This window comes from Protomyctophum parallelum (genome assembly GCF_964188405.1).
Source record: "Protomyctophum parallelum genome assembly, chromosome: 9".
In the NCBI taxonomy this organism is placed as follows: domain Eukaryota; kingdom Metazoa; phylum Chordata; class Actinopteri; order Myctophiformes; family Myctophidae; genus Protomyctophum; species Protomyctophum parallelum.
In genome coordinates, this window is record NC_139706.1 from 33,615,035 (window position 1) to 33,626,860 (window position 11,826).

Here is an 11,826-nt window from a genome sequence, read left to right on the forward strand (position 1 = left end):
CAAATACAGACTAGCATGTAAAGGTATACCGTAATACTGCATTACCTCAGCATAAATGAGATTTCCGAGCTCACCGTATGTATTTATTTATTATTTTATGCGCAAGTGATGTGCAACACCACTCGCACGAGTCGTGAAATGCTCGTCATATTCTCACATCCACATTAAGATAAATGGTCAGTCACGTAATCCAATTTCCCCCGTTTGGTTTTGATTTAAGCATCATCTGCAGTATCGCTTAAATAAAATTAATGACAATAAGCTTTAAATCATAATTTTATATTTTACTCAATACATTCATTTGATAGGCTAATAAAATGTTTTCTTCAAATAATGATACTTATCATGGTATACATACAGTATTTTGTTTGATTCCGTACTGTAAAATCTCATACCGTTACATGCCTAATACAGACCCTCAGTGAGTGATAGATTCATCAGGTTACATTAATTATCTCTCTGTCTCTCTCTCAGGCCCAGACTGGGTGCGTTGCTGCACAGAGTGGTCGGAGTGGGTCTTCTGTACCTCGTTTTCTCTATCGTGGAGGGAATCCTCAGAGTCAACGCCGTAAGTTGTGTGTGTGTGTGTGCGCATGCGTGTGTGTGTGAGTGTGCACACGTGTTTCTACTAGATGTGATGTAGGACTGCACAATGCACAGTATGCCACATGTTTCTCCTCCCCAACCCCATCTGCTAGTATGTTAAGTATGTTGTTTTTATTATGCAGCCTATACACTTGACTTGCATGTGTGTGTGTGTCTAACCTGTGTGTATCTCTGTAGGATCGTGGAGATAACAATAGCAACAGACTGCTGTGTGACCTTGTGCTGGCCTTCACCGATTCCTGTGTCGTTTGGTGGATATCCTTTAACACACACAACGACTTAATTACTATATTTTAAGTTGCCTGAGGCCGAAGTAATAAATGTACAAATATCTTCCTCAATCAGAACACATGCAAAAGATATTAGATGAGAGAACACCCGACTCATTCTCATAAGCAGTGTTATGACTAACGCCCTTACATCGCGTTACGTTACATAACGTAACTACTATTTGCAGTAACTTGTAATCTAACGCTTTACATTTCCCCATTCCATAACGGCCTTATAGTTATTGTGCGAGCGTTACCCGCGTTATGGCGTTATTGTCAACTTATGTGATCAGTGAAAAGTGATCAGTGAAAAGTCTCGCAGCTCCGTGAGTCTATCATATTACAGGCGTCTCTGTGCTGCTGACTGCAGTGCAGAGACTAGAGAGCGCTTTCTGTGTTGACAGTTTCGTTTGTGCTCTGCCTCTCAACTAACTGCGGGAAAAACACAGATGTACAAGCTCAAAGCGCTGTGCATTGCGACCGGTAGATAACTTGTAGATCTGCTACTTCCAGCGCAGGACGGGCGCATGCTTATGACGCTCTTAAATATGCATCAGCACTCAGCAGCCAGCAACGACAACGCACTAGCAGCATAAACCACTCGTCGTCAGACGGAATACACACGCAAATACGAGTCACGACACAACTTTATTGCACATCTGTGCTTGCCTTTCATCCACGCTTCTATAGCCTTTTAAATCTCATTTCCCATCCACGGGCACAAGTAGCTTCCACCCGATCTGGATGGTGGTGTTGTTTCTGACGAGGGTAGCAACTAGTTAGCATGGGAGCTAACATTAGTTTAACTCTGGTCCATATCGTTAGAAGCCAAGGAGTCCTCCTAATAACACTGGTACTTTCCATCCGTTCCCCAACCCTCACACTCGATGTTGCGTCTGCCCGTGTTTAATGGTCAGGGTTTCACTGTCCACAGCAGGCAGACCTGTCAAAACTATGCACTTCCCAAAACTCACAAGACATGCCAGCCACCACCTATAAGTTCAAACACACCTCTAGAATATTTGTTTCCCCAGCTATCTCATTCCACTTTCATTTATTTTATTCCATAGTCTTAGTTTTTCTATAATAAAGTAGTTTTTATTTGTTTTCTCATGTTCCCCTTGAAAAGCGTCTTTAAGTTTAAGTGCCAAAACCGTAATCCCGTCTTCTAGACGTCTTTGCAATGGGTGCCAATCCCGACGAGACGTAATAAGAAAAAAAACAAAAAAACAATTACAATTTTTTGTTTTTACAAAAAAAAATTAAAACGCCCTCTCTTTTTTATAATGGGATAATTGGCACTCAGAGCCTAAACTGGTGACCACCAGGTGGCACTGTTAAGTACTCAGAGAAGCATTATATAAATAATAATATTATCACTATTATTATTACTACTTTTTTAATTGCCTATGCTTATGTAGTCACTATTCATTGATTCACTCGTATCCAAATCCATTCGAAAAAAAGCTCACTGATGATCAGGTCAAATAGGCCTATTGATATGCGATTAATTGAGATTAATTAATTAATTATATATATTTTTTTTAAAGTAAAGTAAAGTAGTTACTTTCATAATTTAATGTAAAGTAAAGTAACAAATTACTTTTTTAGATAAGTAACGATAACTATAATTCCTTACTTTTTAAAAGTAACTTCCCCAACACTGCTCATAAGGCCTGCCTTCTGCCTGTTTGTCTTTCTATTTGTTGGTTGCTGCATGATGTACCTTCCAGACCATTGTTGAGTTTGACAACCAATCTTTATTTAGTTTTGGTCAGCTGAAATGTTTTATTGTTAGTCTAGTTTTCGTTGACTAATTATCATACGACTTTAGAAAAATGCACTTTGGCAGGCCTTAATGGCATTGTAATGGCTGATTTTAAACTTGGTTGTGGTGGGAGTCACTTTAGAAGAGGTAGACGGTAACCAAGTTGAGGTGGAGATGATGTAAGAGACACAGACAGGAATGCTGAGTGGGAGACCGTGTAGGAGAGACGGACAGTAGGAAAACTGAGACGGTGCAGGAGAGACGAACAGTAGGAAAGCTGAGCAGAGATGGTGCAGGACAGACGGACAGTAGGAAAGCTGAGACGGTGCAGGAGAGACGAACAGTAGGAAAGCTGAGCAGAGATGGTGCAGGACAGACGGACAGTAGGAAAGCTGAGACGGTGCAGGAGAGACGAACAGTAGGAAAGCTGAGCAGAGATGGTGCAGGACAGACGGACAGTAGGAAAGCTGAGCAGAGATGGTGCAGGACAGACGGACAGTAGAAAGCTGAGCAGAGATGGTGCAGGAGAGACGGACAGTAGGAAAGCTTAGAGGGGGAAGGTGCAGGAGAGACATACAGTAGAAAAGCCGAGAGAGGGAGACAATTTAGGAAAGACAGATGGCAGTAAAGCTGATACTGTGAACACCACCCCTCTGGTGCTTAATGGAGATTAAATCAAATGCTGACTATTACTTGCAGCTCTTTGACTAAAAGTTATGGTGCTGCTGCTTAGGTGTTAGGTGTGATAATTCTGCCCTTTCTCTTACCCCTCTCCTTTTATCTCTTTCTCCTTCATTTGTCTTTGCGCTTTAACCGTCCCCTCTTCTCTTTCCTATTGCAACATCCCTCCTCTTGTCTCTCGCTCCCTATTCTGTCCCTACTGTGTACAACTCAACCTCGTTCTGTCAATCTTGCAAGCTCTTTCCTTTCTCTCTGCCTCTATCTCTTTCCCTCCTCTGTCTCTCTCTCTTTGTCTGTCTCTCTGTGTCATGTCTGGCTCTCTCTTCCATACGTTCTGTTATGGTCCGTGTCCATCTCTCCCTAGGCTGAAGATGATGTAGTGATGCTGGCTGCTATTCCTCTGGCTGTGCTCGACTCTGCCCTCTGCTGGTGGATATCCGCCACTCAATAAGTTGAGATGGATTCAGTACTAGACCAGAAGGGGTCACTGTGCTTCTCTGTATGCCAGTGATTTAAGCTACACCACCAGTGTTTGGGTCACACAGCATCTCAGCTGGAGTTAGGGTTCCAAAGTTAAGCATCTGATTTAATATATGGTAAATCTAAATGTGAATCTGCTTATTAGAGTCTGAATCCTTTTTTAATCTGTTATGGAAACGTTTGGCTAAAATTGTTTGTGCTTGTACTTGCCTTTCAGCCTTGTAGATAGAGCAACAGCAATCAATTCCTTTTGAAAGCTAAAACCTGGTGCAGACGTTTTGTGGTGAAAAGACCGGATAAGACATTTGTTTGACTCTGAGCTTATCGAAACCCTGCAGTCATTATTGGCAGACATGCAAGGGACAGAATGCCAATAATTCTTCACTTGTGTATGATCGGTGACAGTGTTGGAATTTATACTTTAAACAGGATTAAGGACGATTGAGGAACAGCTTGTTTTTAGGCATTTCATGCTTTATTGAGACAGAAATGTGATGTCATATTTGAGAGGTGCCCCTGTGTTATAGCTGCAGGAATTTAACCCACCATAATTCCAAGGTTATGCGGCTTAGCGCTTTGGCTTTTAACTGCTTGATCCGTCCTTCAAAACTACATTTGAATTTAAATCCATCTGTGGAGTCTGGGGGTTCCAATCCACCTCGGGATATCGGGCTTGGCTGAGCGTATATGTGAATATGATATGGCATAGCAGTGGTAGCCATTTTGTGGTGCCACAAGAAATATACATATTTCTTTCCCATAGAGATTTTTGAAACTCTTTATTTAATGGATTTTAAGCCTGGGTCCAAGCCATCCAGGCTCCTGGTGCATCATGACCATAAAACCTTTGATTCATTGAGAGAGGAGAAAAAAACATCTGCGGTTTAGAACAGTGGTTCTCAAAAATGGCAGATCTACAAGCCATGCTGCGAGCTTATACATCTACTATTTCTGAACATTTTTGGAAAATCATGAAAATGTTTGAATAATATTTAATTTATTTTTCTTCTCTGCTGGGGGGGGGTCTCTGGTTGGCTGACTGGCTGGCACAAAACATGTGCCAGCCAGCCAACACGGCCAAATACATTTTGGGGGTTCTTGACGTGAAAATGTTTAGAAAGCATTTGGTAGAATCGGCCTCAGGTCTTAATGGGTTAAGACTGTCTTTGTGTGTGTGTGTGTGTGTGTGTGTGTGTGTGTGTGTGTGTGTGTGTGTGTGTGTGTGTGTGTGTGAAGCTGTGTAGTTCCGTGTATGTGCGTGTGTGTGTCTGTGAAGCTGTGTAGTTCCTTAACTGTGTGTGTGTGTGTCACATCTTCGTGAGTCTGGCTCAGACCATGAAGCTGCTCCGTCTCAGACGCAACGTGGTCAAACTGACTCTGTACCGACACTTCACCAACACACTCATCTTCGCTGTCATTGGTAAGGACAATTATTCAGACTAATGAATCGATTCTTAAAAATGGTCGATACCCAAAGTAATTCCTATTTTGGCAAAACGTTTCAAACCAAAATGTCAAAATGAATGGAAATGGTCTTATACTGTATAGTGTATATGGTTTTACAAGCTGTCTGTCTGTGTCTCTGTCTCTCTCTCTCTCTCTCTCTCTCTCCAGCATCGGTCATCTTTATTATCTGGACTACAAGGACCTTCAAGATGTCTAAATGCCAGTCCGTAAGTATTCTGTCATTTAGTCTGTCTTCAATCTCTCCGTCTCTCTCCATTCACCTGACTCGCCACCCTTCCCATCACACGTGTGTATTTCCATATTTCTTGTATGAGTATGTATGTCAGTGTACATGTGTGTTGTAGCCGAATTCAGGCCAGATAGATCAATCCAATGGATGGGTAGGTAGGTAATAGGGGTGATAGATCAATCCAATGGATAGGTAGGTAGGTAATAGGGGTGATAGATCAATCCAATGGATAGGTAGGTAGGTAATAGGGGTGATAGATCAATCCAATGGATAGGTAGGTAGGTAATAGGGGTGATAGATCAATCCAATGGATAGGTAGGTAGGTAATAGGGGTGATAGATAAATCCAATGGATAGGTAGTTAGGTAGGTAGGTAGGTGCTAGGGGTGATAGATATATCCAATGGATAGGTAGGTAGGTGCTAGGGGTGATAGATAAATCCAATGGATAGGTAGTTAGGTAGGTAGGTAGATACTAGGGGTGATAGATAAATCCAATGGATAGGTAGGTAGGTAATAGGGGTGATAGATCAATCCAATGGATAGGTAGGTAGGTACTAGGGGTGATAGATATATCCAATGGATAGGTAGGTAGGTGCTAGGGGTGATAGATAAATCCAATGGATAGGTAGTTAGGTAGGTAGGTAGGTGCTAGGGGTGATAGATAAATCCAATGGATAGGTAGGTAGGTAATAGGGGTGATAGATAAATCCAATGGATAGGTAGGTAGGTGCTAGGGGTGATAGATAAATCCAATGGATAAGTAGGTAGGTGCTAGGGGTGATAGATAAATCCAATGGATAGGTAGGTAGGTGCTAGGGGTGATAGATCAATCCAATGAATAGGTAGGTAGGTGCTAGGGGTGATAGATAAATCCAATGGATAGGTAGGTAGGTGCTAGGGGTGATAGATAAATCCAATTGATAGGTAGGTAGGTACTAGGGGTGATAGATAAATCCAATGGATAGGTAGGTAGGTGCTAGAGGTGTAACGATACATTTTAGCAGCGACACGATACATGGTTGACAATACGATGCATGGACGATATTGGTTCATTACGACGATGCTATTCAATTATTTAGCAAAGACATTTAATCTGTGTGAAACGTGTGGATAGTGCAGGGTTTTTATGGTAAACATTTATTATATAAATATAAATAAGTAGACACTGATTCTCTGGCAAATACATGGACATTATATTTGACCACATGGACAAACCCGCACCTTGACATGAACACAGAGTACACATTTATCGATAGACCACGTGCAGTGATATGGAATGGAAAAGTAATTCAACACCTTTTTATTTTTCTAGTACAAGTAGTAAGTACAACACACAAGTACTTACTATTGATAGAATCGATCATTTGCATTTCAAAACTATTTGATACTGATTATTTACATTGCAAAAATGATACAATACAAATTCAAACATATTGTTGCTGTTTACATATCAGTATACTTCGCTTGTTGAAATTAAAATAGATTTTTCGATGCAGTTCCTGTATCGTTACACCCCTAGTAGGTACCGTAGGTACATAGCTGATGTGATGGATGGATGGGCAAATGGATGGGCTGGCAGACCAGCTTGATGGATGGCTGGCTGGCTGGATCGCTCACAAAAAACACCCCCCACCTCTCATCTGTCTCCCTCTTTTTGCCATCTCTCACTCCTTCACTTTGTCTCTTTCTCTCTCTGACTCTGTCTATCTGTCCCTCAGGACTGGAGGGAACTCTGGATAGACGATGCCTTCTGGCGTTTCCTCTTTTCCACCATCCTGTTGGTCATCATGTTCCTATGGCGACCGTCTGCCAATAACCAGAGGTGAAGGAGGTCGGGGGGGCGGAGCTCTGTAGGACTTTCTACCATCACGTTTTGATCATTCGATTAGTCACGTCATGATTACGTCGGTTATTGATCCTCAATATAATTTACTTGCCTAGCCCTACGTTTTACAACACATGATTGACATATTGATTGATCATGGCAGGTATGCATTCAGCCCCTTGGTGGATGAAGAGAGTGAAGAAGAGGAGAAGGAACCCATGATGAATGAAGCCTTCGGTTAGATCACCACTTTATTTATTTATATCTAATGAGTTTCATTATAGTATAATGATGACCTGTGGATTAATTAAGTAATTAACACTCCTGCTGTGTTTTCTTTCTTTCTTTTTTCATTTAATGTTCTTTGTTTCACATAGAGCTGATGATTTCATGGAATTGTACAACACCAACTAGTATTAGTGTGATGGTATTTCATAATAATTAAGGACATGGCTACTAAGGTCAAATTGATTAGTATGGTTGGTTCTCATTCAAAGTGTGGTCCATGGACCCTCTGGGTTCCTTGAGGCAGGTTGAAATGGAGCCTTACGGATCAACCATTTACCATCTGAACTTTCCTCTTATGACCCACCCTGACCCAAAAATGTTCGTATTGATAAGACGCCTTTCAAACTCCAGTCTATACTGCCAATCGGACTGAGGTGCTACCCCCTCACACTGCTCAGTAATCTGATGGAATTAATCACAGCTGTGTAACTTTCTCCATCTCGAGCGTGATTACATTTAATCTAGTGTGATTATTCTAAAACCTGGATATCAGACCTTTGTCACAGAGGTATGGATGTGTTTGTATTTGTGCATGGTCACGGGGCGGCGGTGGCTCAGGGGTAGAGTGGCTGGATGGTAACCGCAAGGTTGCCAGTTCGAACAATAAGAGACAACTACTGATCTCGGGTCTTGTCCAGTATTCTCAGAATAGGTGATACTCGTGTGGAGCTCTATTCTGGAAAACCGCATATCTGAACGGCCCAATGCGTTTGAACTCAGTCGGTCCCTTACATGCATGGCCTTATATGGGCATAGCAGTCGTATCTGGGACTCTGGAAAACATCAGGTTATGGGGGTCCTTGAAATTAAAAAGACGTTTGTGAACCACTGCTCATTGATTTGACTATGTACCTAAACAATCACTGACACACTGTGTGTGTGTGTGTGTGTGTGTGTGTGTGTGTGTGTGTGTGTGTGTGTGTGTGTGTGTGTGTGTGTGTGTGTGTGTGTGTGTGCGTCCAGAGGGGATGAAGATGAGGGGGACGAAGAATGAGACCAATGGAACTGCCAAGCCTAACAAAGTGGTGAGGAAAACAACCATCTGTCTTTCATAGTGTTCTTATGATCTGTTCTCTTTGTCTTCTATATGACTGCTGTAAATGCCCCGGTCATATTAACACTTGTGATGTCTAGGACGTCCACACCCGTCCTATCAAATCAAACCGCAGGGTGCCTGGCACGTGTGGGGACATCTTAAGGTATTTTTTATCGATATAAAACGGGATCGCTGACAGGGGCCGTTGCTAGACAACGCCTTGCTCAGCCCCCCGGACCAGTTTTGCTGCATGCGCAGCCATTCACTTCCTGGTTTACGGCCCGGCAAACTTCCTTATTTTCTCTGAGTCGACACTGAATCTGCGCAGATTGATCATAACGCAGATGTTCTGTCCTAATTTCTGATCATGCATCTCAGTTAGAATACTTTCACTTCTAAAGAGATCTGATTTACGCTGGCGATGTAGTAAAATCTCCCTCATCCCTCAACAGTGGTTTTCAAAAATAGCAGATCTACAAGCTCAAGCATTGTCACTTTGTGCCACTCTGCGAGCTTGTACATCTGCAATTTCTGAACAATTTAGAGAAAAATACTGGAAATACTCCAGTAAAGTAAAAATACCTCAACATTGTACTTAAGTAGAGTACTTGGGTAAATACACTTGGTTACTTTTGACGTCCTACACAGCTCCAATATGTCAGAAGGTCAGTGTGGTGTTTGGGGTTTAATTCTTTATTATTATCATTATTATGCACCGCTAATTGCTATACTAGTTGTACCTGTTGTTAGTTTTCCATATAATGGAATAATGGAAACAAACAACAACGACAACCCCCCGCCCCACCAAAAAAATGACAATCCCCCAACATGGATATTTTTCCTCTGTAGGATGAGGATCTGAAATGGGTCGAGGAGAACATCCCTTCATCCATGGCAGACGTGTAAGTCAACACCCTGACACAACTCAGATGTTGCTCTCTGTACGACTCCACACTTTCTAGCAGCTGATCTGGTTGAATAACATGGTCCACGATAGAGCACCGAAGTCTGACATCATTTACACATCCTACCTGGATCATGTATTTTTTTTTTCCCCTTTCAGAATTCCCATAGACTTCCAAAAAATAAACATATGAGCACGGCGGTTTTGACTCATATGGATATGACCTGTAAACTGACGGCGAGAAATCCCTATTGTCACCGCCGGCGAATTAGTTACATTTTCACCAGAAACAGGCTGTATCAAATATGAGTGACTGCCTATCGTAAACGATACAGAGCCACCTCCCTGACAATCGCCGGAACAGTTTATTTTTGGATCACAATTGAGACGATGCTAAGATGACCCAATGTTGTTCTCCATAGAAATATTGCTTCCTTGAACCAGAGGATGAACGAGTGATGTCAGGACTTCTCTATAAAAAAGAAGGATGCCAGCAATCATGTTTAGACTTAGTAAGACAGACAGGATAATCGGACTGACGTGTTCCGGCTCAGTGCCTTCATCAGAATAATGAATGATTGATCATTACGCTAACCTGTCTAACTTACCTGATATGGGAGTGCTGCCATCAGTCAATTTGAATGTCTTGGAATCGTGCATTGGCAAGTTTGTTGTATCATTCATCTTTGACTGATTGATTGTTATTTGATGTCGGTGTGTTTGATACGCTGTGTCTGCTCATAACCACGTCAAACAAGCTCCAAGCAGTAGTCTACTTGAAACTGATTGTCTTCATTGATGGTTCTGTGCTTACATTATAAAAAGCGAGTAGAAATTGCCATCAGCCAGACATTTGGCTATTGAGCTTGAAATGTTCATTCCAGAATCCAGACCCTTCTTGCAAGTGTACATGACAAATAACCCCTCTTCAGACTCTCCGATACTAATGGAAGCCGTATAGTAATGTGACTTTCCAGCAATGTGGTAAATCCATTAGTAAATAGTAGTGGTAGTAGTGGGTGTTTTGGCACCACATTTGGCTGCTATATGAGAAGCATTTGTAGAGGTCCTTGAACACTTGAATTGGAATGAGCTATTTTGAGGTCAGGGAGATAATTTGAATAAAGTGCAGGAAAATGCAGAGGAGTTTTTTTTGTCGAGTGAATGCTCTCATAAAACATGGCCTGCCACTATTAGCAGAGTCAATTATCTAGAGATGTGCCCACTTCTGAAATAACTGGTGGTGCTAGATCTCATGCTCACGACAAGGTCACATCGCTATGCGTTATTTGTTTTGTGAGCTTGTAGATCGGCTATTTTTGGCACACGCCACCGTCGTACGACGATGTGTAAATCAGGTGACGGAAAGATTAGCTAATGGCTACGCAGCTTGATCGTAAAGAATCTGCCATCTGAAAACGCATGTATAATCTGTAGTATGGGAGGAAGTATTACTGTATGTCATATACACTGAGGACCACCGTAAAAGGTACACCTGATCATTAATGCGAACAACCTACCAAAACGTAAAAGTATGTAAACTTCATATCGTTGCTGTTGGGCAGAAACCTTATCTCCGTACTTCTTTCTGTAAATGAATGCTCTACTTCAGGGGTTCCCAAACTTTCTTTCTATTAAGGCCTATGTCTTTTTCAGAAATAACTTTGGACAGGTGGAAAACTTTAGTTACCTGGGTTATGTTCTGATAGTTATACTATGAAATAATCCCGTTTATTGTTTCATTAGCGTGACCAAATAGGCTACAGCTGTTGTTACGCTGCTGCTCGCTGAACACACGTGAAGTAGGGCCTACTTAATCATACTACAGTGTCACACAAAAGCATCAAAAGTAGCAGATATACATTACAAGCTTGAAATGCGGCATTTTTTGAGCTTGTAGAACTACTACTATTGTTGTTTATTCATTACAATCCTGAAAAGTAACAGTTTTGGACATATGAGGTTTCCACCCCAAAGAGACGATATACTTGGCCCTTTCTATTTTATTAAAGTATTGCATGCAGAAAGGGCCAAGAGGTTCAGTTCCAGTTCCAGCAACATCTTAGGGAGCAGGTGACGTGGTCGTACCCTTCTGATAGCCAGCAGGTGTGTAGCTAATGAAATGCACAGCGAGTGTAATGTTGTTGTTCAGTGTGTTAACGGTGTGTTTGTCCTCTCCTCCGCAGCGCCTTGCCTCCATTACTGGACTCTGATGAGGTAATGATGCCTTTGCTTCTACCTTTACAACTTCACCGGGTTCTAGAACGGTGCA

At 41.9% G+C, this 11,826-nt stretch overlaps 1 protein-coding gene across 4 annotated transcripts in view; it reads left to right on the forward strand.

Moving 5' to 3' along the window:
* LOC310864163 (transmembrane protein 87A) overlaps positions 1 to 11,826 on the forward strand; it is a 62,265-nt gene that overhangs the window by 17,632 nt on the left and 32,807 nt on the right. For all 4 annotated transcript variants that reach the window (XM_083772747.1, XM_083772744.1, XM_083772745.1 and 1 more), the window contains exons 11-19: positions 475 to 568; positions 784 to 861; positions 5,116 to 5,224; positions 5,419 to 5,477; positions 7,220 to 7,323; positions 7,490 to 7,563; positions 8,578 to 8,639; positions 9,500 to 9,552; positions 11,741 to 11,771. In XM_083772747.1, coding sequence (XP_083628873.1) covers positions 475 to 568; positions 784 to 861; positions 5,116 to 5,224; positions 5,419 to 5,477; positions 7,220 to 7,323; positions 7,490 to 7,563; positions 8,578 to 8,639; positions 9,500 to 9,552; positions 11,741 to 11,771 — 664 coding nt within the window. The remainder of the gene's footprint in view (positions 1 to 474; positions 569 to 783; positions 862 to 5,115; positions 5,225 to 5,418; positions 5,478 to 7,219; positions 7,324 to 7,489; positions 7,564 to 8,577; positions 8,640 to 9,499; positions 9,553 to 11,740; positions 11,772 to 11,826) is intronic.